The sequence below is a fragment of the Herpailurus yagouaroundi genome, unplaced genomic scaffold, assembly GCF_014898765.1.
Source record: "Herpailurus yagouaroundi ecotype Mexico unplaced genomic scaffold, PumYag 140, whole genome shotgun sequence".
In the NCBI taxonomy this organism is placed as follows: domain Eukaryota; kingdom Metazoa; phylum Chordata; class Mammalia; order Carnivora; family Felidae; genus Herpailurus; species Herpailurus yagouaroundi.
Genome location: NW_024412395.1, coordinates 51,704,764 through 51,729,680, shown reverse-complemented (window position 1 = coordinate 51,729,680; position 24,917 = coordinate 51,704,764). Strand labels below are relative to the sequence as shown.

The 24,917-nt window shown below is 40.0% G+C and overlaps 1 protein-coding gene across 1 annotated transcript in view; it reads right to left on the bottom strand.

Annotated features, from left to right (window-relative positions):
* The window catches only part of MYO3B (myosin IIIB), a 434,070-nt gene that overhangs the window by 166,666 nt on the left and 242,487 nt on the right, over positions 1 to 24,917 (bottom strand). Inside the window, exons 23-25 of the mRNA XM_040475346.1 lie at positions 10,195 to 10,274; positions 3,244 to 3,321; positions 921 to 1,126 (exon numbers count right to left, since the gene is read on the bottom strand). Of these exons, the coding sequence (XP_040331280.1) occupies positions 921 to 1,126; positions 3,244 to 3,321; positions 10,195 to 10,274 (364 nt within the window). The remainder of the gene's footprint in view (positions 1 to 920; positions 1,127 to 3,243; positions 3,322 to 10,194; positions 10,275 to 24,917) is intronic.

Genomic DNA, 24,917 nt, shown 5'->3' with positions numbered 1-24,917 from the left:
CACGTTAGCTTCTGACAGCTTGGTGCCTGGAGCCTGTTTCAGATTCTGTGCCTCCCTCTGTCTCTGCCCCTCCCCCACACTCACTTGCGCACGCTCCTGTGTGTGTGCGTGCGCGCGTGTGTGTGTGTGTGTGTGTGTGTGTGTGCACGCGCGCGCGCTCTCTCTCTCTCAAAAATAAATAAGCATTAAAAAAAGAAAAGAAGAGGTTTTTCACTCCTAAGTAAAGTCAATTTCTGGGTCTAAAAAGCTCCGAAGCAATTTATTTCAATACACACTGCCTGAATCCAGTGGACTGAGGAGTTTAAACGTGTGGACGCTAAAGATTGCATGGGTTCAAATTTCTGTTCTACAGATTTCTGTTCTATTTACTCATGGGACCTTGGGAAAGTCACTTACATTTCTGTGCCTCAATTTCTTCATCCATAATATGGGAATAATAACAGCATAGCTTACAGGGTTGTTCTACGGAACAAATGAGATTATATATCTAGGACATTCTAGGTGCTATGTAAATGTTAGTTATCCTATTATATGAGGCCATTGTTTTAGCATGCGAGAGGATTGGGTGCCTGGGTGTATTCACATCTACTAGGATCTTGACCCACTTGTGGAGGAATACTTGTATCCTACCAATTCAGTATCTGGAGGTTTTAAAATCTAAGGATATATGTAACATACAAATATCTATGGACATTTTAATTTTTTTTAAGTGATCAGAGGGTGCTTACTCTGTCCTCCAGACCACTGCAATTCAGTTGAAGCACAATAAAAATGCAACAGTTAAACAAGTAAATGGCAGCTGGTAACTAGCCAATTATATGTTAGGAGGCAAACAGGCAGAAGCAGCAATCCCAGGGGACAAGGATAGCCACAGCACGGCCATGTTTAACATAATGTATATCCCGAGATGCTGGCCTGACCTTTTCACAAACTCTTCAAAGAGGATGCGGTGGGAATACCCCTGCCTGCGGATGCTGACTGTCTCCAGGATCCCTGTGGAGCGGAGCTGGGCCAGCACACTCTCTCGGGAGAACTTCAGGGCCTCTCGGTCATCATTGGGTTTAATGCAGCGCACAAAGTGGGGCTGTCCGACCACCATTTTAGAGAGCAGATCCATCAGAGAATACTACCAGGGGAAAAAATACACATGAAATAAGGTTACCACAAACATAAAGGATAATTACAACGTAGGCCTACCAGGGGCCTCTAGAGCCGTTTATGGGCTTGCAAACAACTCACACACCTTTTTGAGGCCGAAAAAGACACCAGCAATAGGGGGTGATAATATAGGTTCTGATGAGTACTTCTAGCTGTCTGTGGACTCAAAAGCATTCTTTAAACATCACCTAGTGCAAGCAATATCCCTATGTGGCAGAGACATAGCTAAAATCATGCTTGGGCTATTCTAACTCCATCGCCAGAACGAGAGTCTTTGGTATTCCAAGGCAATGCTCCCCAAACTGTACCTGTAATTTAAAATGTCTAGCTTTTAGGAAAGGGGTCAGTTGCTTCAACCTAAGAACCACCAGAAAGTCTAAGCAAATCCTACTGATACCACTGGTAATGAAGCAAAAGAAAGACAAGAAAGTGAGAGGAGGGCAAAGAAAACTGGAGAAAAGGAGATTATTTTGAAGCTCAACTAATACACACCGAGTGGCTGGCAGGGGGCTCTCACAGAAAGGGGGCACAGGGAAAAGCCAAGCACTGCTTGTGTGGGGATGGCCTCAGCTAATCCTCAGGGGCATCTACTTTTGGAGCTTCTCTTTTGGATATACCTTCAGGGGCAATTACAGGCCACACAGGAGATCAGTCCCATTATTCCATAATCACACCTCCTACTGATCCACAATGGTGTTACCTACTTGCCAAAGTATTCTGTTTCTCAAAATTAACATTTGGGGCCCAGTATTTTGAGGACACCAAACTGGTTGTCACGGGTATATTTCTGAAAACCCGTAAGACAGAGGTGGCTTTTCTTAAGACAGGTACTCTAAGATCTTGATGATTTCACAGGGTTGTTCAGAGCCTTCAAAACCCATGATACACACACACACACACACACACACACACACACACACACACACACCCAAGATACTAGGAGGATACAGCCACCAAAGGAGACAGGATCAGGATAGGTCTCAAGATAAGAAATAGGTGGCAGTTAGAAATGTCCAACCATGAGAGTGATGAGGCAGGAGCTGAATGTCCACCTGCTAGAGAAGCTGTAGCAGGAACTGCTGCATGGATGGACTGCTGGACTCAAAGGTCTCTGAGCCCAATTTTAGTCTACTTCTGAAGTACAATTGGCTAGGTCAGACTTCTTGGCTCTGGACCCTTCTTAAACTTACTAGCTTTCCATGCAGCTTTCCATCCATGGTACTGGCTCCAAGGTCCCATCCTTCAGCCTACCTTGGCAACTCCAGCTCATGACCACTTGACTTCTCATCCCTGGGTATCCCCTTCCTATTGGTACCCCACCTTACAACCTGAGACCAGTAATTCCATCTTTGGAATTACTCATCACATCTCTACCACAAAGCTGCCTAGACCTTAGCTCCCAGTGGTGGTACATGATCTCTAAGGGGCTTCTAACCCCAGTGCTTTATAATTTGAAGATAAACAAATACGTGCAAATTGGTACAAAGTTCTGCATCTTATCTTACCTACATAATGTGCATTTAATAGAGCCCTTCTAGGCACAACATTTTTACTCCAAGGAGTCATTTTACTAAATGAAATATCAAGAATTGGGGCAGCAGAGATGGGAAATAATTGGGCTTTGCAATGGATCAATTCGATCTAGGAAAATAAAGTCAAAACTAAGACAGATTCCCTCAGGATCTGAACTTAATAAGCCACCTTCTGTAATATTATTAACTACTTTATTTTTCAGTAAATATGCTGGAAAAGTGGCCGGTTCCAGTAACTTTAAGGCCAAGAAACAGCTCAAATGCCAACAGAATCAATACATTCAATGGAGAGGGTTATGTGCTAGGGACAAAGAGTGCTGCCCCCCGCCGGTAGACACGTGGGATTTCATCTGATCTTTCTGGAATCAGAGAACCTTATACTTGGAGGTAGGCTCCCCACTACATTTTTCTCTCCTCACACTCCCACCTTTCTTAACTGACTCTTATGCTTTGCTCTTATTTCAATGATCCTATAATATCCGGGCCTTTTATGGGAAGGGTTGGTAAGTCCTTTCTGGAAATAGGCAGAGCAGAGCTCAAAAAGACTCCATACCCGGAAATACGAAGCCATGGTCTGCCTCTTCATGTTGGTGGTTTCTTCTGGATGCCGTATCACCTCCAGAGTGTCCACCTGGAGCAGAGGCAGAAGGAAGTGGTTTGAGGATATAGACATTTTCCAGATTTTCCAAAATGTAAAAGGCTTTTTGGTTAAATACCTGAGGGACCTTGAAGTGTAGAACCCAACAGTGCATACTATGGGGAGAAGAGTTAAGACTTATAAAAGAAAAACAGAATTTGCACTGTTCTACTCACTTGGGAAGGACCACACTCTGCAAAGTATCATATGGTCTCAGTATAAACACCACTCACTGTTATTTCTTTATTTCTTGATGTTCTAATGCACCCCTGTTAAATTCTCCAATAATGTCACACGAGACCAAACTATTCCTTAAGAGAAAACTGGGCAATGACCCATGAGGCTGGGTGATTATAAAGACATGGGCCCAAAGCCCGGTTTGAACCACAGGGAATTTGATGAGCTCCAGTCATGTTCCTGCCATCAAACCCTGCCTCTGCCACCCCTCCCACCTCCCACCCTGCAGACTGGAGCTTGGGATACACCTGTTCCCAATCATCTATTCTAACTACCTAGGCTGACTAGAAGGAATTTATGAATGACACCAATTGGAAGAGACAGCCCATGTTTTGTTACCATGCCTCAACAATAAAAACCCTGCTCCTACACATACAAAGCTATTTGGTTTGCAGAGTGCACGGGTGCCGTTTGAGCACCAGCCTCTGCCATGGCAGCCTCCCATCTGCTCTGAACAGGTGGCAAGGGTATGAAGCAGGAATGTCTGAACTGGAAGATGCTGCTGTCGGCAAGTATGTTCTGCTTGGTGGACTGCTGTCCAGGCGGCCACCTCCCCATGGGGTGAGGATGTCTGCGGCCTCGTTCAACAAAAGTGAAAAGTGGGCGCTAGAAGGGCCGAAGGCATGGGGATGGGGCCAAAAAATGAGGCCTACCACAACGGGTATTTAGGAGACTGTCCAAAATGGAAGGAAACACTTCAATTGGCTTAGATAAAGAAAACAGGTTTATTTAAGAAAGGGAAGTAATGGGGAGTTAAGTTTTCAATGACTAGAAAAGCAACCTAAATAGTGAGCAGGAAAATGGGGAGATCTCTGCATGAAGTGATGTCAGGGGGCAGTGCAGTTTCCTTTTTCTAGGCTGCATGTTGGAGGCATTCCCAAGGCCATCAGTTCATTTGTATGCAGCTGAAGAAGCAATGGTACAACTGCCTGTAGGTTTGACTTTTTTACCTTTTTAATGAGAAAGGAGGAAATGGAAGCACAGTGTTGAGAAGGAAGGCTGTTCTAATATAGAAAAAGGAAAAACAAACACAAACACACCTGCTCCCACCTGCTGAGACTATACCGCACTTTCTCTGTGGGCATCTGCCAGGACCCACTGAAGGTTCTCTTCCCCCATCAGACCCCCATTTGGAGAATGGAGCTCAGAGCTGGTGAGGTTTAGGGCAAGCCAATCAGGACTGAAGGAAAGAGGATCTTGGCCAGGGTCTGCCTTTCATCAAATTGTAAATTCTAAGTTTTCTTGAACTTTTTTTCTCCTTATTATCTTTCTCCCCAACCTGACCCTCATACACATGTATACACACATACTCTAAACCTGGGAATTTCTCCACCACTTCCTTTTATTCAGAGGAACCCTACATTAGTTTGAACCTTGCTTTTCCACTTTCGTTTCCTTCCCTTTTTATTCGAACTAGTCAGTGAGTGCCAGCCCTTCAGGCTCAAGGACACAGGCAAAGAGCAGCTTAAAAACTCATCCCTATTTCTCTATTAGTAGGATTTACCTGTTACCTTCCCTCAGAATATACAATGGGCCTTGGCATTTGAGGATTTAACAGTTTAGTGATCAGAAAGCCCTTGATGGATATTCATTCTGCTGGGACATAATTTAAAAGGTACAGTAACTACTGTTTTCAAGACTAGTACCTGTCCTCTGCAGTAAACTAGAAAAATACAGAATGAAGCAATGATTTGCACTCCAACAGTTATAAAGCTGGTGGGATCCCCTATCTAGCCACCCAGTATGACCTTAAGTTCTGTCCTTCTACTCACATACACAGTAACCCTTGGGAAGTAAGTAAAAACCTATTTGGTATTACATACAGCCTGCAAGTGCTAATGCCTGTCCACAGTTTATCACCTGCACATTTAGCACTATAGTTTAAAGAATAAATAGCATGCCATTGAGGTATTTTCTAATTTAAGAATCTGGAAAGGTCTTGTGTTGGTCAAGGATCTCTTTCATTGTCACAAGGTTCTTCTGAACATGGAGTGGATCTAAAAGAGGGAATTTTGGACAAGGGACATACCAGAAGTTGAGTCTCTTGGTCCTTCAAACTAGGAGACTAGGTGCAAAGCTCTTGTCTGCACCAGGTCTACCATGAACCCCAAGGAACTACCCCCCCCCATTCAAAATCAAAACAGAAGTGAAGGTTGTTGTCTGACCTAAGAGTTTGTCTTCCTGAGCTAATTTAGTTAACAGTAGTCTCATTTAATTAAAAAAAATCTCTTAGAATTCGAAAAGTAGATTTCATTAGGGATATCATCTAGCAAATAGTTCTTCCCAAAGGTGAGAAATTCACAAGAACCAGTTTTCTCCAAAGTATCTTATAAATTTTCACCTTAGATAGGAGGAAAAGGAACTAGAAGAGCTTTCCTAGATCCACAGGATATATGCTAATAGAGAACAGAGTTTTGGAACTGGACATACCTGGTTCAGATTCTAGCTCCTCCACTTACTATCTGTGTGCACTTAGGCTTAGTTATTTACATTCTGAAAGCTTCTGTTTTCCCTATTAGTAAAATTGGTTAGTAAGAGTTACTGCCTTGCACACATACAAGAAGTGACATAAGTTTCCCTTCCATTATTACCATGATTATCATTACTGATTTAGTTTTAGTTTTGTGATGAATGTCAAAGATGCAGGGTTTTCTTTAATGGTAGATGACAGGTTCTAGCACCCATAAAATACAGCAAGATCTTTTTACTTATTGGCAGAGAAAATACTTCCAATGAAACCAATTTTCAAAATGATTGGTAGAACCAATATTCTGGACCAAACCATTGTCTGTCTAACCCAGTATCCTTTCTCTTCCAATGCCAATTTATACAACACTATAAGTCAACTGGAGCTGAGCAATCCTGCTTTCTGCCCACATGACAAATATCCTGCCCAATTCCTTGTGAGAGGTACTGGTTAGCGTTCAAGGTAGTCCTGAGTCAGCTTTATAAATTGTAATACTCCAAGTCCACAGGAAATGAGCAAGTTTCAGTACATGTATGGACTCCACATATGGAGTTTTAGATAGTTACCAAACATGTGTAATAAAACATCTATTGTTTCAATGTAAAACCACAGTAGTAACCACTTTGCTTATATTGCCACTGAAGTCTCAGAATGACCCTATGAGGTTAGTACTATGATTATTCCTATTGTACATATGAGGAGGTTAAGGCTCAGAGATCTTAGGAAAATCTTCCAGAGTCCTTGCAGCTAGTAATTGGCCATGTCTACATCCGGACCCGGTTCTGTCTGATTCTAAAACTTTACCTCTAAAACATTATAAACTGTCTTTCTATATGATTTGATAGAATTTATAAAATTGGTCTGAAAGCATTATTTTATTAAAAAGACTTGCCTCATCTGTCAACTAAATTTACCCTAGGATAAAGACATAGATTCCAAAAAAGTCTCATAAACTATCTAGATTTCAGCAATAAATGAAAAACTGATTTTTTTTCTCAGTCTTAGTAAGTGCCCATTATTTGCATCCTGAAACCTTAGAAGTACTTACATCCATCTTCTGGACAACATCTTTTGTCAAGAATTTTTACTGCTATCAAATGATCTGTCTACCCCTTAAGGAAGAAAGCCCAATGACATCACTCCTCTCGAAGCCTCCACAGCCCTGAACGGAAAAGCAAGACTGGCTTTGAAACCATCCTAATGTGGTGGCGCTGAATGGTGTTGGAGCCAGCCTCCTAGATCACCTCTGTTATTTTATCTTGGATAAATCAGAGAGCGGAGAGAGAGAGGTAACACTGTGCTGGTATTCTGGGTGTGGAAGGAAGGGGAGTGGGGTCCTGGCAGAACCCAAAAGCTACAAAATCAAATTGAGGAAAGGAAGGAAACATGGGCTGGTAGAGAATATCACACAGGAGTCTTAATCTTTTTGTGCCACGATCCCTTTTAGAATCTGGTGGGAGCCAAAAAAACCACGCAAATACGGTTGATCCTCATTATTTGTGGATTCTATATGTGCTTTTTTCTTTAAGGTTTTGTTTTTTATGTTTATTTATTTTGAGAGTGAGTGAGTGGGTGAGAGAACATGCAAAAGTGGTGCAGGGGCAGAGAGAAGGAGACAGAGGATCCCAAGCAGGCCCCACACCAACAGCACAGAACCCGATGTGGGGCTTGAACCCACAAACGGTGAGATCATGACCTGAGCCAAGATCAAGAGTTGGCTACTTAAATGACTGCGCCACCCAGGTGACCCTGTATGTGCCTACTTTTAAAAATTTGTTTATAACCCTCAAATAAGTACCTGCAATGCTTTCATAGTCATCCACAGACATACAGAGTAGTGAAAACTTTGATCACCTAATGTACATGTTTCCAGCTCAGGTTGAACAAGGTGACACTCTGCCTCCCTGTTTTAGCTTTCATGCTATAAGCAAGCGTCCTTTTCCAAGTTTATTTAAGTGCCATGTGTTTTGCATTTTTGTACTTTTGGCTAGTGACTACACTGTTTCAAATAGCCCCCAAGCATAGTGCTGGAGTGCTATCTGGTGTTCCTAAATGCAAGAAGGTTATTAAGTACCTCGTAGAGAACATATGTGTGTTGGATAAACTTCATTCAGGCATGAGTTATAGTGCCGCTGGCCTTGAGTTCAATAACACAAATACTGTAATTAAAATACGATTTTATACAAAGAAATACTGTATGTAATTATTTGTAAGAATATATATTAAATAACATGCCTTTAAACAGAAACACACATAAAACAAGATTATGTATTAACTGGTTGACAACAATGTTATGACCAGAGGCTTCAGGAACCTAACCATGTTATTTCCCCTAGGAGCAATGCCTCAGTATTTGCTGATTCAGTGCTCACAGCAACTTTACAGAACATAATTTTTATGAGTAATAAGGAACAACTGGGGTGCCTGGGTGGCTCAGTAAGTTAAGCATCTGACTTCAGCCCAGGTCATGATCTCACCATTTGTGCGTTCGAGCCCCACGTCAGGCTCTGTGCTGACAGTTCAGAGCCTGGAGCCTACTTCGGATTCTGTGTCTCCCTCTCTCTCTGCCCTCCCCCACTCATGCGTGTGTGCACTCTCTCTCTCTCTCTCTCTCTCTCTCTCTCAAGAATAAATAAACATTAAAAAAAAGAAACATTAAAAAAATAAGAATCAACTGTACTTACAAAATTTTACATGTAATAATATCAAGAGATTCTAATATCTTAGAACCACCGACACTCCTAAGTGAATCTTTTCTAGGGTTCCATATAAACCAAGTTAAATAGTACTAATACCTTGCCACAAACTCACAAGACTGAAAAGTAGAGTAATACATGGGGTTATAATAGCAATATGGGTATAAAAATTATTGCTAATAAAAATGATCTGGTTCCCTATTATGTGTAGGTAAGCCATTCTCAAAAGAAGTAAAGATACGTACGTGTCTATCAATTCTGAGATAATACTCAACAGGATTATGTGTGGCTGAATTTATTATTCTTTATTAAATAACTTAATATTCAATGTAAATAAAAATATATGAAAATTCAGAGATGTAATCTATTTATTACTCTATCACCTTTCAGATAATTGGTTTTCGGAGTTAGCATATACAATGAACATTAACCATCCGATCCTTGAGATCCTTGCTTAAACATTAGTAGGCAGGATGGAACGATTAAAAATATTTTACAGAAGGATATTTACTAACCCTTCTAACATCCCTTCTGCACAGACAAGTACACTGCTCATTTTTCAGAGGGCAAAGCAGAGCAATAAAAAATGGTTTGGTTTCTTTCCTCCCTGCTGACTCCATTTGGTCCCAGTTATCCTCCTTTGTAGGTTAGTGATAGCCTCAAGGAAAAAGGCTTTATCTCTTTCTAGATAGACTTTATTTCCAAGTGTCACTATTCTGTATTTTAAGTGGTCTTTCTGAGAAATCACGTGAAGGGGTCCGGAATACTCCTAGTGGCATAGGTATTATTTTGAACTGAGGACATTTGAGAATCAACAATTGCAAGAAGACGCTTATTCTGAACTCCCCTCATCTGGCTAAAAACAGGACCTCTCAAAATAATCCAACTGTCATAAAGCTCCTCCCTGGCAGTTTCACAACCTGCCATGGAAGACTGACTTCTATCACCAGAGAGGAGAAATGAGCACTGGGATAAGAAATTGCCTAAATAAACACTCGCAAAACTATCATATCTCCCATCTATTCTCCTAAGGGACCATTTGCTTTTCTCAAAAGTCATTTGTTCTCCCAGAAGTGCCCTTCTCCCCCTGTTTAATCCGTATCAAGATGGTATATAAGTCTCAAATTCTAACTACCCCTTTGAGTCACTTTTTTGAGTGAGCTCCTGTATGTGCATGATTAAAATCTGCTTTTTCCCCTGTTAATCTTTCAGGTTGAGTTTAATTCATAGTCCCCCAAGAACTGAAGTTAAAAGGGTAGAGGAAAAGTTTTCTTCCCTGACACAAGACTGTAAGGATGTCATGATATTGTTTCAAATTTCCTAATTCTTGATCTCCTGGCCTTCCATCTCTTGACCAGACTGCCCCAGCAGTGTGCCAGATAAACTAAAGTTGCCTATTCTAGGATTGTCCCCAAGGCAGGAGCACCCCATGGTCCCCATTATTTTGGGTACAAACCTGCTACTCACCTTGGCTCTTCCAGCACTGAAATGAGGAGGCAAAGATCTTGAGGCTGCTGTCATCCTGGCTCTTGTCTGGGCCAAGTTACCTAAGCAAAAAAGACAAAAAAGTTAAAGTGAAGGAAAAGTTAAGGAATAGTATTATGAGTAATTTTTCCCTTTCGGCCTTGTATTTTTATTAATTTTCCAAATGATCTTCTCTGAATATGAACAATTTAGAAGAATTTGAATTTTGAAACCTTAATGACATAAATTATAAACAAATTGTAATAATTTATAAATTATAATTTATAATATAAACTGAATTTATATTAGTTTCATAAACAAACAACAACAACAACAAAAAAAAACCCTCTCCAACTCACTCAATAAGCTAGGAAAAGAAAAAAATTACCACAACATAAAGAGGACATAAATGAAAAGCCCACAGCTAACATACTCAACAGTGAAAGATTAAAAGTTTTTCCTCTAAGATCAGGAACAAGGCAAGGATGTTCACTCTCACCACCAACTAGCAGCCCTAGCTCAAGCAATTAGGCAAGAAGAAGAAATAAAAAACATCCAAATTGTAAAGAAAGAAGTAAAGTGATCTCTGTTCTTTGGTGGCATGATTTTATGTATAGAAAACCCTAAAGATCCCATCAAAAAACCTGTTAGAATAAATGAATTCAGTAAAGTTATAAGATGTAAAATCAGCCTAGAAAAATCAGTTGCATTTCTATGAACTAACAATCAAAATTTGAAAAGGAAAGTAAAAAGCAATCCCACTTACAATAGCATCAAAAAGAATAAAATACTAGAAATAAACTTAACCAAGGAGGCAAAAGACTTATATGCTGAAAACTACAAAACATTTTTGAAAGAAATTAAAGAAGACACACAAGTAAATGGAAAGACATCTTGTTCTGGGGGAAGAAAAGAATCTTTCTCCTCTACTCATCTTAGGTTCATTTCCTGGGGCCCTGAAAATTTGACTGACAGAAGGCAGTTTAACAGGAGAAAAAACAAACAGAAGTTTATTACTGTATGCATCACACACACACACACAGGAGTACCCAGTAATGAGTAACTCAAGGGGTGGCTAGAATTGGGTCACATAGCATCTTAATAAAAGAACAAGAAATTTCTACGTAAGTGACAAGACAACAACAACAAAAAAAGATCTTTGAGTTTCTAGGGGCAGTAAATTATGGAAGGGTAAATATATGGAGAAGTTAATGGAACGTAAGGGCTAGTTAGTGAAGTTTTGTTATATAGATTCCTCTGGTGCTGTCTCTGGGCTGATAAGGGTCTAGAGTTGTCTCTGGTGAGTAACTTTTGTTCTTCCTGATACAGAAGGGTTGGGGTGGGGGGACACTTCTACAAATTTTCTCTTATGCAAATAGGGGGAGGGCAGAGAGCTTTTCTTACATCTGCTTTTTCTCAATTGCTTTCAGCTCAAAATAATCTTTATGCCAATGTGGTATATTTTAGGGTGGCATATTCTGCTACTCTTTACTATGTTCACGAATTAAAAGACCTAATATTGTTAAAATGTCCATTGCTACCAAAAGAGATCTATAGATTCAATGCAATCCCCATCAAAATCCTAATGGATTTTTTAAAAATACAAATATAAAAAACAATCTTAAAATTCATCTGGAACCACAAAGGACCCAAAGCTCCCAACAATCTTGAGAAGGAAGAGAAGAGCTGAAAGCTTCACACTTCCTGATTTCAATATATCTTATAAAGCTACAGTAATCAAAATAGTATGGTAGCAGCATAAAGACAAACATATAGACCAATGGAACAGAACAGAGAGCCCAGAAATAAACATATGCATATATGGTTAAATGACCTTTAAGATGGGTATCAAGATTATACAATGGGGAAAAAGCAGTCTCTTCAACAAACTATGTTTGGAAAACTCAATATCCTCATGGAAAAGAATGAAACTAGATCCCTAACTTACACAAAATCCAACTCCTATTGGATTAAAGACTTAATGTAAAACCTAAAACTATAAAACTCCTAGAAGAAATTATAGGGGCCAAGTTTCATAACATTGATCTTGGCAATGATTTCTTGGATAGGATATCAAAAGCACAGGCAATAATAGCAAAAATAGACAAGTGAGATCCCATCTGCACAGGAAAGGAAACAATCAACATAGGGAATGGCAACCTACGCAATGGGAGATGATATTTGCAAATCTATAAGGGGCTAATTTCCAAGATCTATAAGGAACTCCTACAACCCAACAGCAAAAATTAAAATAACATAACCTGATTTTAAAATGGGCAAAGGACTTAAATAGGCATTTCTCCAAAGATGACATAAAAATGGCCAACCGGTATATAAAAAGATGCTCAACATCACTAAGAATCAGGGAAACACATATCAAAACAACAACAATATATCACTTTATACTGTTAGGATAATCATTATAAATACAACAATAACAACAGAAAATAACAAGTGTTGGCAAAGACATGGAGAAACTGGAACCTTTGTGCACTGCCCGTGGGAATGTAAAATGGCGCACCCAATATGGAAAACAGTATGAAAGTTCTTGAAAAAATAAAAAAATAGAATACCATGTGATCCAACAATCCCACTTCTGGGTATTTATCCAAAACAATTGGAAACAGAACTGTGAAGAGATATTTGCCTCCCAGGTTCATTGCATCACTGACAACAGCCAAGTAGCGAAAACAAACTAAATGTTCATCAAAGAATGAATGGATATAGAAAATGTGGTATATACGTACAATGGAAATATTACTTGGCCTTATAAAAAAGGTCATCCTGCCATTTGAGACAACACAGATGGACCTGGAGGACATTATGTTAAGGGACATAAGGCAGCCACAGAAAGACAAATATGGCATGGTCCCACTTATATGATGTATCTAAAATAGATAAGCTCATAAGAGCAGAGAGTAGAATGTTGGCTGGCAAGGGCTGAGGGGACAGGGAAATGGGGAGCTTTTGCTCACTGGGTATAAAGTTTTAGTAATGCAAGATGAGAAAGGTCTAGAGACTTGGTGTAAAACAGTGTGCACACAGTGAACAATATTGTACTATACACTTAAAAATGTGTTAGAAGGGTAGGTTTCTTGTTGTTTCTTTTACCACAATTAAAAGACTGTCTTGAACTAGGGCACTGTTAGTCCCTGAAGGAGATGGATATACAAGAAAACAGATGCTAGGAGCTTTCCTGAAAGAGAAACTGGACAACAGAGAACCCCACTGTGAAGGTTTAAGACACAGACACTGATTAGCAGATCTGGCAGTATGGATCTCTCAGCACACAGAGAGAATTCCACACAGGGAACCAGAGGACACAGAGAATATGGGCAAGGGCCATTGAGTCTGGGGCCGATGGGTCTTTGCATTTGCCAGGGGTGTGACCTTGAACAAGTTAATTAATATCTCAGAGCCTCAGTTTCCTTATCTATAACATGAAGACAGTACTACCTTGCTCTCAGAGTTGTTGCAGGCATTCAGTGAGGGTAACTCATGTCAAGCACTGTCAATGCAGGGTTGGTGAAGGTAAGTGCTCTCTTCATGTCAGCCAGCACTAATTATTACCAGTCATATTATTATTACCATTTGCTGTGCATAGTTCACCTAGGACTCAAAGCAGAGAGTAGAGGGCAAGAGAACACCAAGGGATCTTACTAGTTTGCAACTGTGAGCACTGGTCAGTCAAAAAAACAGCTGAACGATGAGAAAAATGATAAGACAACCCCCACTCTGAACCGCCATCTCTTGGCCATTCTGATTCCCAATGCTTTTTACCTTTGAAGGAGCTGAGTGGCCTGCTCAGACGCTCTTCTCTCCCCACCCATCCTTAATCTCTCCTCTCCTCTCCTGTCCCTAACCTCCCAAACTAAGTTCTTGAAGAGAGCTGTTTGCTTTTTCACCTAGGATGTCATCTGATTCTGTAGCAAAATAAAAAGTTGTCAATGAAAGGAAATGCTGCAATTTGTGCACAGGCAAGACACTCAAGATTTCAAAGTTTTTAGCAAGTCTAGCACAAAGATGTCCAAATGTTTTCTCTGGCGATATCTTCAGAGGCTAAACTGTGATTAATAGCCCAGAAAGAAGCCTTTGAAGCAGGATTGGTGACATCAAAGTCATAATCCAGGGGTGGCAGGAGCTTTATAATGAGTGGGAAACATTTTAACACATTTCAAAGGATTTACAGCATGAATAAACAATAGACCTCAGCAGATGCACGACACACACCTTTCAGAAACATAACCTATAAGAAGTTTCCATTTTAATTTAAATGTAAATACAGTGTTCACATTTGTTTCAAAGCCTCCTCCTTGCTTCACCCCTAGACAGCCTCTTTGGCTAAGGATGCCTTACTGCCCCAGAGCACCCTCCTGTCCTTCTCTAGACTGTGGCTACTGACGTGTGCTGAGGAGAGAAAATGGAAGTCACAGACATCTAATGGAATTTATATCCTATGTCGGAACGGGGTTAAGAAAGAATCTGAAATGGAGCTTACGATGATCCCGCACAATTTCTCTGCTTCCAACTTAAAGAGAAAGAGACAAGTGGTCTGAAGACAGAGCTGGAACTTTTAAACAATGGCAATTTCCTGCCTGCTTCAGAGGATTTCATCTCTTGGAAAGTACCCAGGACTCATGATTTCATCTTCCTAAATTGCTTCCTAAGAATTGTCCAAAACAACGGGTTGCTGTTTAAATAATCACGCATAGAATTTGGCTTCCCTCTGCTGCCCTCTCTGGTTTACAGAATTTGTTGCAGGGTTCCAGTGGTGACTGCTAGTGCGCATTTGTTTGGAAATTTTTCCTATTTTAATTTTCCCTAACACAAGGTATAGGTTCATAAACTAATAAATTACTGCAAATCAATAATGAAATGTAAAAGTCTTATGTCAAATTGCTACTAAGAAAGGAAATGCAAATAAAAAAAAAAAATAAAATGTTGCAGTTCATCTGCTACCAGAATAAGTTATCTGAGGAGACCAGAGAACTGAAACCATTGATCCAACAGTCAGTCTGGATACAGAAAACCTAAACCACACCTTACTATCTATAGGAAAATGACCTTATATCATCCCGGTCTCCATTAGCATGAATCTTTTTTCCAGGCAACAGTTTGACTGTTATTATAGGAATTTCCTTAAAGACCTAAGACACATTAACTCTTCAATGGAAAATACCAACTGTGAGTTTACCCCCTACGGTTCTATGAATCACTGAGTTCAAAAATCCTCACCTTGTTTTTTCCATCAAATCGTAGACTACTGTTTTGTGAGCCTACCCAACCCTAATCAGCCTCCTTACTTTGAAAGACCCACCCTAAAAAAACCTGTATCTCTCACTAAATTCGGATCCTGCTTTTCCTTCTCCAGGACACTGCCAAAGCTTTGAGAGGCAGTGGCTTCCTTACCGTGGTAAGTAACAAACTCTACTTTGTCTCATCACCAGGTTGTGTGTATAATGTTGACAAAGTCAGCGTGGGACAGACCTATGCTGATGTGATGCCTATAGTGATCCCAGTGTTCTAATTTCAGTAACAACACTGTAGCTAACAAAAATTCAAGGAGTCAAATTCAGTAGTTGCATAAAACATACTATAGTATTTTGTATGCAAAAAGCTTGTTTTTTTTTACATACCTATCTATCCTAAATATAATATGGATTTGTTTTAGATTTGATACACTGAGGTAACTTAAAACAGCTACAAAAAATATGAAACAGTTGTAGGAGGCCAAGAGAAAAAGTGTGTTGTTAGATTTCATTTCCCAGTTTTTACTTTCTCCTCTGGCATTCATCTATCGCTTTAAGTATTAATATCAATAAGTGGGCAGGGGGGAGGTGGGAGAGTTCCCAGCCCACTTAATCTCTCACGAGAACACTGACAATATATCGAATGGGCTGTAGTTTGGTGAAGGGAAGGCAGCAAGAGTAAATAAAACACCAGCCTACTCTCCCAGCTGTTTTATACAAGAAATCTACAATTCACTCTCTTTTCTGAGTGCACAACCTTACCTTTAAAAACATGCACTCGGGAAATTCAAAGCCCAAAAGAAACCCCTTTCTCATTCCTGAATCGGCTTTTAATTGGCAGTTGTCTGGCATCTTAGGAGTTTCTGCATAATTAACATCTCTGGACTATTCTGCTTGAAGGAAGCCAAACCAATGTTTTTGCTGCTTTCTTTTTCATTTAGAACGTGAACCACGGCTTTAAAGATCTGTGACCCAGTGATTTTAAAATTGTAGAGCTGAGGAAAAATAGTAATTCCTTCTTTCCTCCTTTAAGCTTTAAAACTCATCAACAGGATGTCAGCCCAGCAAATAACTGTACTGAATCATGAGAATTCAAGGAGGTAATAAGACTTCCCTTTCCTAACTTGGTCAATAGTGGAGCTGAAGGTCTTTGTTTCCTGCATTTTATTGCCACATTGGCAGAAGCTGCCAGTTCAGTCTCCCCATAGGCAAAGCCATGTTAAAACAACAACAACAACAATAACAACAACAACACCACAAGCCCACACACACTCTGAGTATTGTCTGCTTTCCCCACATTTTCTGGTGGAGTTTGCTTGTAAATGACAGGACATGCGTTCACAATAGTACTGGAGCCTAGACGGTTGACATCTATCAAAGAAGATCTGACCCATTCAGGAAAAAAGAAAAATGAAATTCACATACACAGATCTGTCAGCACCCACTGGTCACTGACATGGGAGACTGGTTTATTTCAGCCTCAGAGCAACATCCACATACAGCAGAGGTTTTAGTCCAACCAGGGCTGGTCCTGGACAAACTGTAATTTAGGTGAGGGATATATTCAAGTTCCACAAATACCTTTTTTTAAAGTTTATTTATTTATTTGAGAGACACAGAGAGAGAGAGAGAATGAGCAGGGGAGGAGCAGAAAGAGAGGGACAGAGAGATTCCCAAGCAGGCTCCTCACTGTCAGTGTAGAGCCCAGTGCAGGGCTTGAGCCTACGAATTGTGAGATCATGACCTGAGCTGAAATTGGAGACTTAACCAACTCAACCACCCAGGCACCCCCACACATTCCTTTTCACGCTCCCATTCCCACTTCTGAAGGTGCAACATGGCTTTAATGCTGTATCTCTTCCCTACTCCAACAACCAGTTCCCCTTATTTTCTTGCCCCACTCTTGAACTCTACAAGGCAGTACAGACCTCCTCCATCAAACCTTTCCTATGTTCCAAATCTTCAGGTTACTATCCTCCTCTGCCAACTAATCCAGATCTCATTTGTTCATGGATAAATAAATTATTTAGTAATATTTAGTATTACTTCACTGAGGTGCAAGATGTTTGCATAGAATGGAAAGCTTTCCAGGAACAAAACATTTACAGAATGATTCTGTTAATGGAAATGTTGGGTAGCTATAGACCATCCAGTGTCTGGGTAAGATGAGATTGTTCAGAAGCAGACGTTCTTTCAGTTAATGGTGCTCAAGTTATTCATGCTTTGAAGTAAGACATTAAGGGCCCTCTATGGTTCTTCAAAAAATGAATAGAACACAGTTTTTTGTATCTCAAGGAGAGGACAGCCCAGAGGAGCTGCTAGGGGTAGGGAAAAGACTGACATATAAACAATTCATTGCAGTTTAGAGTGGAAAGTGTTGTAATAAACCTGAATAAAGTGACATGAGAGGATAGAAGACTAAGTTTTCTGGACAGAATGAGAAGAAAGCTGGAGAGTAGGCAATAAATGAGCTAGATCTTGAAGGATTAATGGAAGTTTGACATGAAAGGGAAAGGATTCTATCTGGAAGATGCAGAATGTTTAGTGAGAACAGAGATCTTTAAAAATTCCAGAGACTAGGGTGCCTTGCTGGCTCAGTCAGAAAAGCATGTGATTCTTGATCCCAAGGTTGTGAGTCTGAGCCCCATGTGGGGTGTAGAGATTATTTAAATAAGCAAAAAACATAAAAACTTTTAAAAAATTCCAGAAGCTTCCAGAGACCCTACACATCAAACTCCCAAGCAGCTTCTCATTTTTATATTAGATATTTAATAATAGCATAAAATATTATTTTACCCTTATAAGCATAAACCCAAGTTCCTTGCCCCTCCTTACCAATGAAAACACTAACTATGAAGGCAATTTGTGGGGGAAAAAACATGAAAAAGGAGGAAGAGGCAGGCTCTGCAAAGGCACTGTAAGTCACTGGGACTATGAATAAAATCTTTGCTATTTTTCGGCTCCAGGGGTCTTCAGATAGAGTACTCAACCATTTGTATGGCTGAAGTTGGATGGTTTAGATATAAGCCAATAGGGGACTAATATCATTTGGTCAGTACAAATATTAATTAGGCCAAAGTCTTGAATCAGGTAGTTGCACACAGAAAAGTGACATTCTATATTTAAGAATAGAATCCGAAATAAAATGCCCAGGCAGGAGAGAATAAACTGATCACTGAATATAAAAAAAAAAAAAATCCTTCCCCTAGAAGTTCCACTCAATATACCTTATCTGTTGGTGATGAGTCCATTGTACCATTTCTTTGTGTGAAGCACAATACTTAGGTTTCCTTAGGTTTTCAGTTAAGACCCAGAAAGCCACACAGAAAATAAGATGCTGTGAAACTCCCATTGTGCAGGATGACAACTGAGTGCCTGAAACTATAAATGCTTCTTTGGTTCTCCCTCTTTAGCATGGAAGCAATGAAAAGGATGTTATACTTGAAAGTGAGAAATTTGGATTCTTATCCCAGGCCTGCCATTGACTTGAGATCACTCTACTCTCTGTGACTCGCTTGTATTACATGTCAAATGAGGAGTTTGAGTAGATTAGTGGTCCTCTACATGTATGCCATAGAATTCTGCCAAGGCACCCATGGAGCACACCCTCTGTGGCTACACAGCTTCATTTAGATCAAGGCCAGGCAACGTGGTGTTAAGAGGGGTAGAACCTTTTGTGAGAGGGAACTACAAGGAACTATGTTGACCTGGTACCAAAGAGATTGTGTGACATCTGTGGCCAGGACATGTGAGACATTTACCTGGGCTTTATAGAGCTGGGCTTTAGAGAGCTGATCGGGGCAATCAGCAATATTGTTCAAAAAGCAACATCACAGAAAATATTTGCAAAAGATACATCTCATAAAGGACTGTCATCCAAAATATACAAACAATTCTTAAAACTCAACAAGAAAATAACCCAGTTAAAAATGGACTAAATATTCTTTTTTTCTTTTAGTTTATTTTTTTTTTTAAATAATTTCTACACCCAAGGTGGGGCTTGACCTCACAACCCCAAGATCAAGAGTCACACGCTCCACTGACTGAGACAGCAAGGCATCCCAAGACAGGCCAAAGATCTTAATAAACAACTCACCAAAGAAGATATACAGATGGCAAATAAGCACATGGAAAGATGCTCCGTTTCACATATCTACAGAGAAATGCAAATTAGAATAAGAGTGAGACACCACTACACTGACAACAGCAAATGCTGGCAAGGATGTAGAGCAACAGGAACTCTCATTCACTGCTGGTGGGCATGCAAAATGGTGTAGCCACTTTGGAAGAGAATTTGGTGGTTTCTTACAAAACTAAACATACTCTTAGCATGTGATCCAGCAGTCCCACTCCTCGATATTTACCCAAAGGAGTTGAAAACTTGTGTCCACACAAAATCCTGTTGCCAAAAATTAGAAGCAATCAAGATATATTATAGCAGGTAAATGCATAAAGTACATACATCTAGATGACAGAATATTATTCAGTACTAAAAAGAAATGGAACTATCAAGTCATGAAAAGCCTTGGAAGAGCCTTAAATGCACATTACAAAGTGAAAGAAGCCAATCTGAAAAGGCTACATACTATATGATTCCAACTATATGACATTCTGGGAAAGGCAAAGCTATGATGTTAATAGAAAGGTTAGAAGTTGGGGGACTCTCCTGAATAGGCAAAGCACAGAGGGTTTTTATGGCAGTGAAAATATTCCATATTGTACCATAATGATGGATTCACATCATTATACATTTGTCTAAACCCATAGAATATACAATATCAACTGTTAATCGTAATGTAAACTATAGACTTTGAGTAATAATGAAGTATCAATTTAAGTTCATCCATTATAAAAAATGTACCGCTCTGGTGGGAGATACTGATTATGAAGGAGGCTATGCATGTGTGGGCAGGGATATGTTATACGGAAATCTCGGTCCTTTCCCTCAATTTTACTGTGAACTAAAACTGCTTTTAAAAAGTTTTTTTTTTTTAAAGCAACATCATGCAGAACAAATGAGTAAAAATTGTGGATGCAAGTTAGAGTAAAAAAGGTTGAATAGTGTCGGGCTTTCATTCAGCTCTGAAATTCTACCTATGTGAAATCCATCTCAAAAGAAGCCTGGAAAGAACAACATAAAGAAGATAAAATTAAAATATGTACATTGTATTATTGTTTCTTTGCAGTTTGGTCAGCAACAGAAAGATGAGGGAGCAGTGATGACAGTGTGGCTTAGATAAATGAAGGAAGTGTAAATGATTTTTACCGAGACCTGGATACATAATTTGCCAAAGCTCTCTTCACAGCTGGTCACCACAAGCAACTAGCAATGTTCTGTTTCTGTGGTCTCTTTAGTGACTCCTCCTTCACCTGGCTATTGTGGCTATCGTGAGCTTATTCAGATCTCAACGTTTATGTGCATTCTTCTTAGCACATAAGATAGGGGACAGTAATATAAGTGTTTGCACCCTCCCTGCAATGTTTTTAAGATTAAGGAATTCAATGTGCTTATCCTCAACATCTTCATAATATATATATTCTCCTACTAAAAAAAATTATGCTTCATTCAGTTTGCGTGTTAGTAAATACTGGCCATTTTGAATAACTGGGTACTAATATGAATACAATCATTACTTACGTAAATCTTTTTTTTACTGAGTCCAAGCATCCAAGGTTAACTTTTGATGTGTACTTATCCAAGTCTATTTTTACATTTACCAATTATTTTGCTTTATTTCAAGGAATGATTATTCCAGATATCCTCGCTCCCTTTTTAAAGAACCTACTCTGAACATCCAGGGGCACATCTTTGAAAAAAACTACAGCAGCTTAAGAATCCAGAAAATAGGGGCGCCTGGGTGGCTCAGTCAGTTAAGCATCCAACTTCAGCTCAGGTCACCATCTCGCAGTCTGTGAGTTCGAGCCCAGTGTCGGGCTCTGTGCTGACAGCTCAGAGCTTGGAGCCTTCTTAGAATTATGTGTCTCCCCGAATGGATAAAGAAGATGTGGTTTATATACACAATGGAATACTACTTGGCATTGAGAAAGAATGAAATCTGGCCATTTGCAGCAATGTGGATGGAACTGGAGGGTACTATGCTAAGTGAAATAAGTCAGGCAGAGAAAGACAGACACCATATGTTTTCACTCATATGTGGATCCTGTTAAACTTAACAGAAAACCATGGGGGAGAGAGGAAGGGGGAAGTAATTTATAGAGAGGGAAGGAGGCAAACCATAAAAGACTCTTAAATACTGAGAACAAACTGAGGGTTGATGGGGGGGTGGGAGGGAGGAGAGGGTGGGTGATGGGCATTGAGGAGGGCACCTGTTGGGATGAGCACTGGGTTTTGTATGGAAACCAATTTGACAATAAATTATATTTTTTAAAAAAAGGATTATGTGTCTCCCTCTTTTTCTGCCCCTCCCCCATTCATGCTCTGTCTCTCTCTGCCAAAAATGAACAAACATTAAAAAAAAATTTTTTTTTTAATTTTTTTTTTCAACGTTTATTTATTTTTGGGACAGAGAGAGACAGAGCATGAACGCGGGAGGGTCAGAGAGAGAGGGAGACACAGAATCGGAAACAGGCTCCAGGCTCCGAGCCATCAGCCCAGAGCCTGACGCGGGGCTCGAACTCACGGACCGCGAGATCGTGACCTGGCTGAAGTCGGACGCTTAACCGACTGCGCCACCGAGGCGCCCCTAAAAAAATTTTTTTAATACTAAAAAAAAAAACAGAAAATAAGAAGAGACATACTGAGAAAGGCAACATTCTGCAGGGAACAAACCTTACAACATGCCTACTTGCCAGCATTACTCCTATCTTAGCTACACTGGCATGGGTTTTCTGAACACCCACACACCCACATTCCTCTTCTCTCTCATGTCACGTGTGTGTGTGTGTGTGTGTGTGTGTGTATGATTTTTGTTTTATTGTTACCAATTCATAAAATGGCAGTGCCCAGAAAGTTCTACTGAACCTCATATGTGTCATGGTGTTAAAGGATAAAACTATATTTTATTTCTTAAGTACAGGCATATTTTTTTTGAGCCTTTGGCCTTGTGATATAGCATACAAAATAACCATCTAATTTCAAAAACATTGTAAATTAAAGTCTTATCTTACATACTTGGGGTGCCATAACTACTGTTTTTTGGATTTTGTTTAAAAAAAAACAGAACAGGGGCGCCTGGGTGGCACAGTCGGTTAAGCGTCCGACTTCAGCCAGGTCACGATCTCGCGGTCCGTGAGTTCGAGCCCCGCGTCGGGCTCTGGGCTGATGGCTCAGAGCCTGGAGCCTGTTTCCGATTCTGTGTCTCCCTCTCTCTCTGCCCCTCCCCGTTCATGCTCTGTCTCTCTCTGTCCCAAAAAAAATAAACGTTGAAAAAAAAAATTAAAAAACAAAACAAAACAGAACCTATTAAGAATAAAAGTCAGTACAGGGGCGCCTGGGTGGCACAGTCGGTTAAGCGGCCGACTTCAGCCAGGTCACAATCTCGCGGTTCGTGAGTTCGAGCCCCGCGTCAGGCTCTGGACTGATGGCTCGGAGCCTGGAGCCTGTTTCCGATTCTGTGTCTCCCTCTCTCTCTGCCCCTCCCCCATTCATGCTCTGTCTCTCTCTGTCCCAAAAATAAATAAATGTTGAAAAAAAAATTAAAAAAAAAAAAAGAATAAAAGTCAGTACAAAAGACTATTTCTCTGATGAAGTAATTCCACAAGCATAACAAGTCTGTGCTAATTCTAGAGGCTGCAGCTAGTCAGTACACATGTGTCCGAGTCCTTTCAAGTCAATATAAATATTCTACTTTATGTAGGATTTATCTTTAAAAAAAATTTTTATGTTTATTTTTGAGAGAGAGACAGACAGACAGACAAACAGACAGTGTGAGCAGGGGAGGAGCAAAGAGAGAGGGAGACACAGAATCTGAAGCAGGCTCCAGGCTCAGAGCTGTCAGCACAGAGCCTGATGTGGGGCTTGAACTCATAGACTGCGAGATCATGACCTGAGCTGAAGTCGGACACTTAACTGACTGAGCCACCCAAGCGCCCCTGGGATTTATCTTTAGAAATGATTCCTTATAGAGATTACAAGCGAGGCCAGGCACTAAGTATTTCTATTCTCAATCAAAGTTTAATGTTTCTGGAGACTGTCTCATCAAAAAAGATTTCTTCAGCACCTGCTAAAAACTTGGAAAGTGCCCTACACGTAGTAGATGCTAAAGAAAAACGTTCACTGAAGATGCTCAATGCACCACCACATTTTAGATGACTTCTACCCTTGCCTTCTAGAGATGGATCATATCTACCATTTTCTGTCAAACTTCAGTATCACATGTTCTTCCTCAGTCATCCAAGAACACCAAGGCTCATTATCCCAAGTAGATAAGCAATGGACTGTGAATCATTTTGCAGAGTTATGTAGCACCATGGATGTGTAATGAATCTGAATGAAACAGATTTATGGGTTAAGTGTTTCTAGAGAATGTCTCATCAAAGCTAAAGATGTTCGTTGATGGAACACTGAAAGCTATCCATGAATCTAATTAACACTGTTTCTTCTCACTGGAGTATAAGGTCCATGAGGGAGGGTACTAAGTCTATTCTATTTACCACTCTCTACCCAGTGGTAAACTTAGCAAAGAATAAGCACTCAAATAATACGTGACTGAATGAGTGAATAAATTGTGTAGCATTAAATTTTTATTTAACATTACATCCAATACTCTTTAGGAGCAGGCCCCAGTACACCTCACTTCCCTCCACATAACCTATTTTGCTGGTTTCTGTCCATGCCATGTTACTTTCATATTTCAGACCCTTTGCTCAAACTACTGGAGGTCTGGATTACAGAGGTGAAGTGGTTAGGATTGTGAGTTCTGGTGTCAAACCACCTGAGGTTTGTCTCAGGTCTGCCCCTTACTGGTCAGGAGTGCTTTAATGAGTTACTTAATTTCATTGTATCTGGGTTTCATCATCCAGAGGGCTGGACAAATGTTTATTGAGCTTTGGGAACAAAGTGTTCCTATTAAATTTACGGTTAACAGAGTTTCAGTGGTGAGTAGAGATGCAGATGTTGCTGGTATAGGGGATTGATTGGAGCCACAGGGAACCCCCAGAGGGCCTACTTGACCAAAGAGTTTTGGTTTAAGCCAAATAACTTGACTCAGAGACAATGTTTTCAGCATACATTTTGAGATTTACAAAAATGTTATTAATCAGGGATTCTGGTTAATTGGGAGTTTTATAGAATATCCAATTTTCTATTGCCTAGAGCCTTATTAAATGCTGGGTTGTTTGACTAGAAAAGAAAACAAACTGAGGATATAAGATTTGAGGGTTTATTTTATTCTCTCCCATTTATTAAGATATTATTTTTATATTTTTTAAACATTCTATTTTTTTTTTTTTTTTTTTTTTTTTTATTTATTTTGAGAGAAACAGAGAGAGAGAGCATAGCAGGGGAAGAGCAGACAG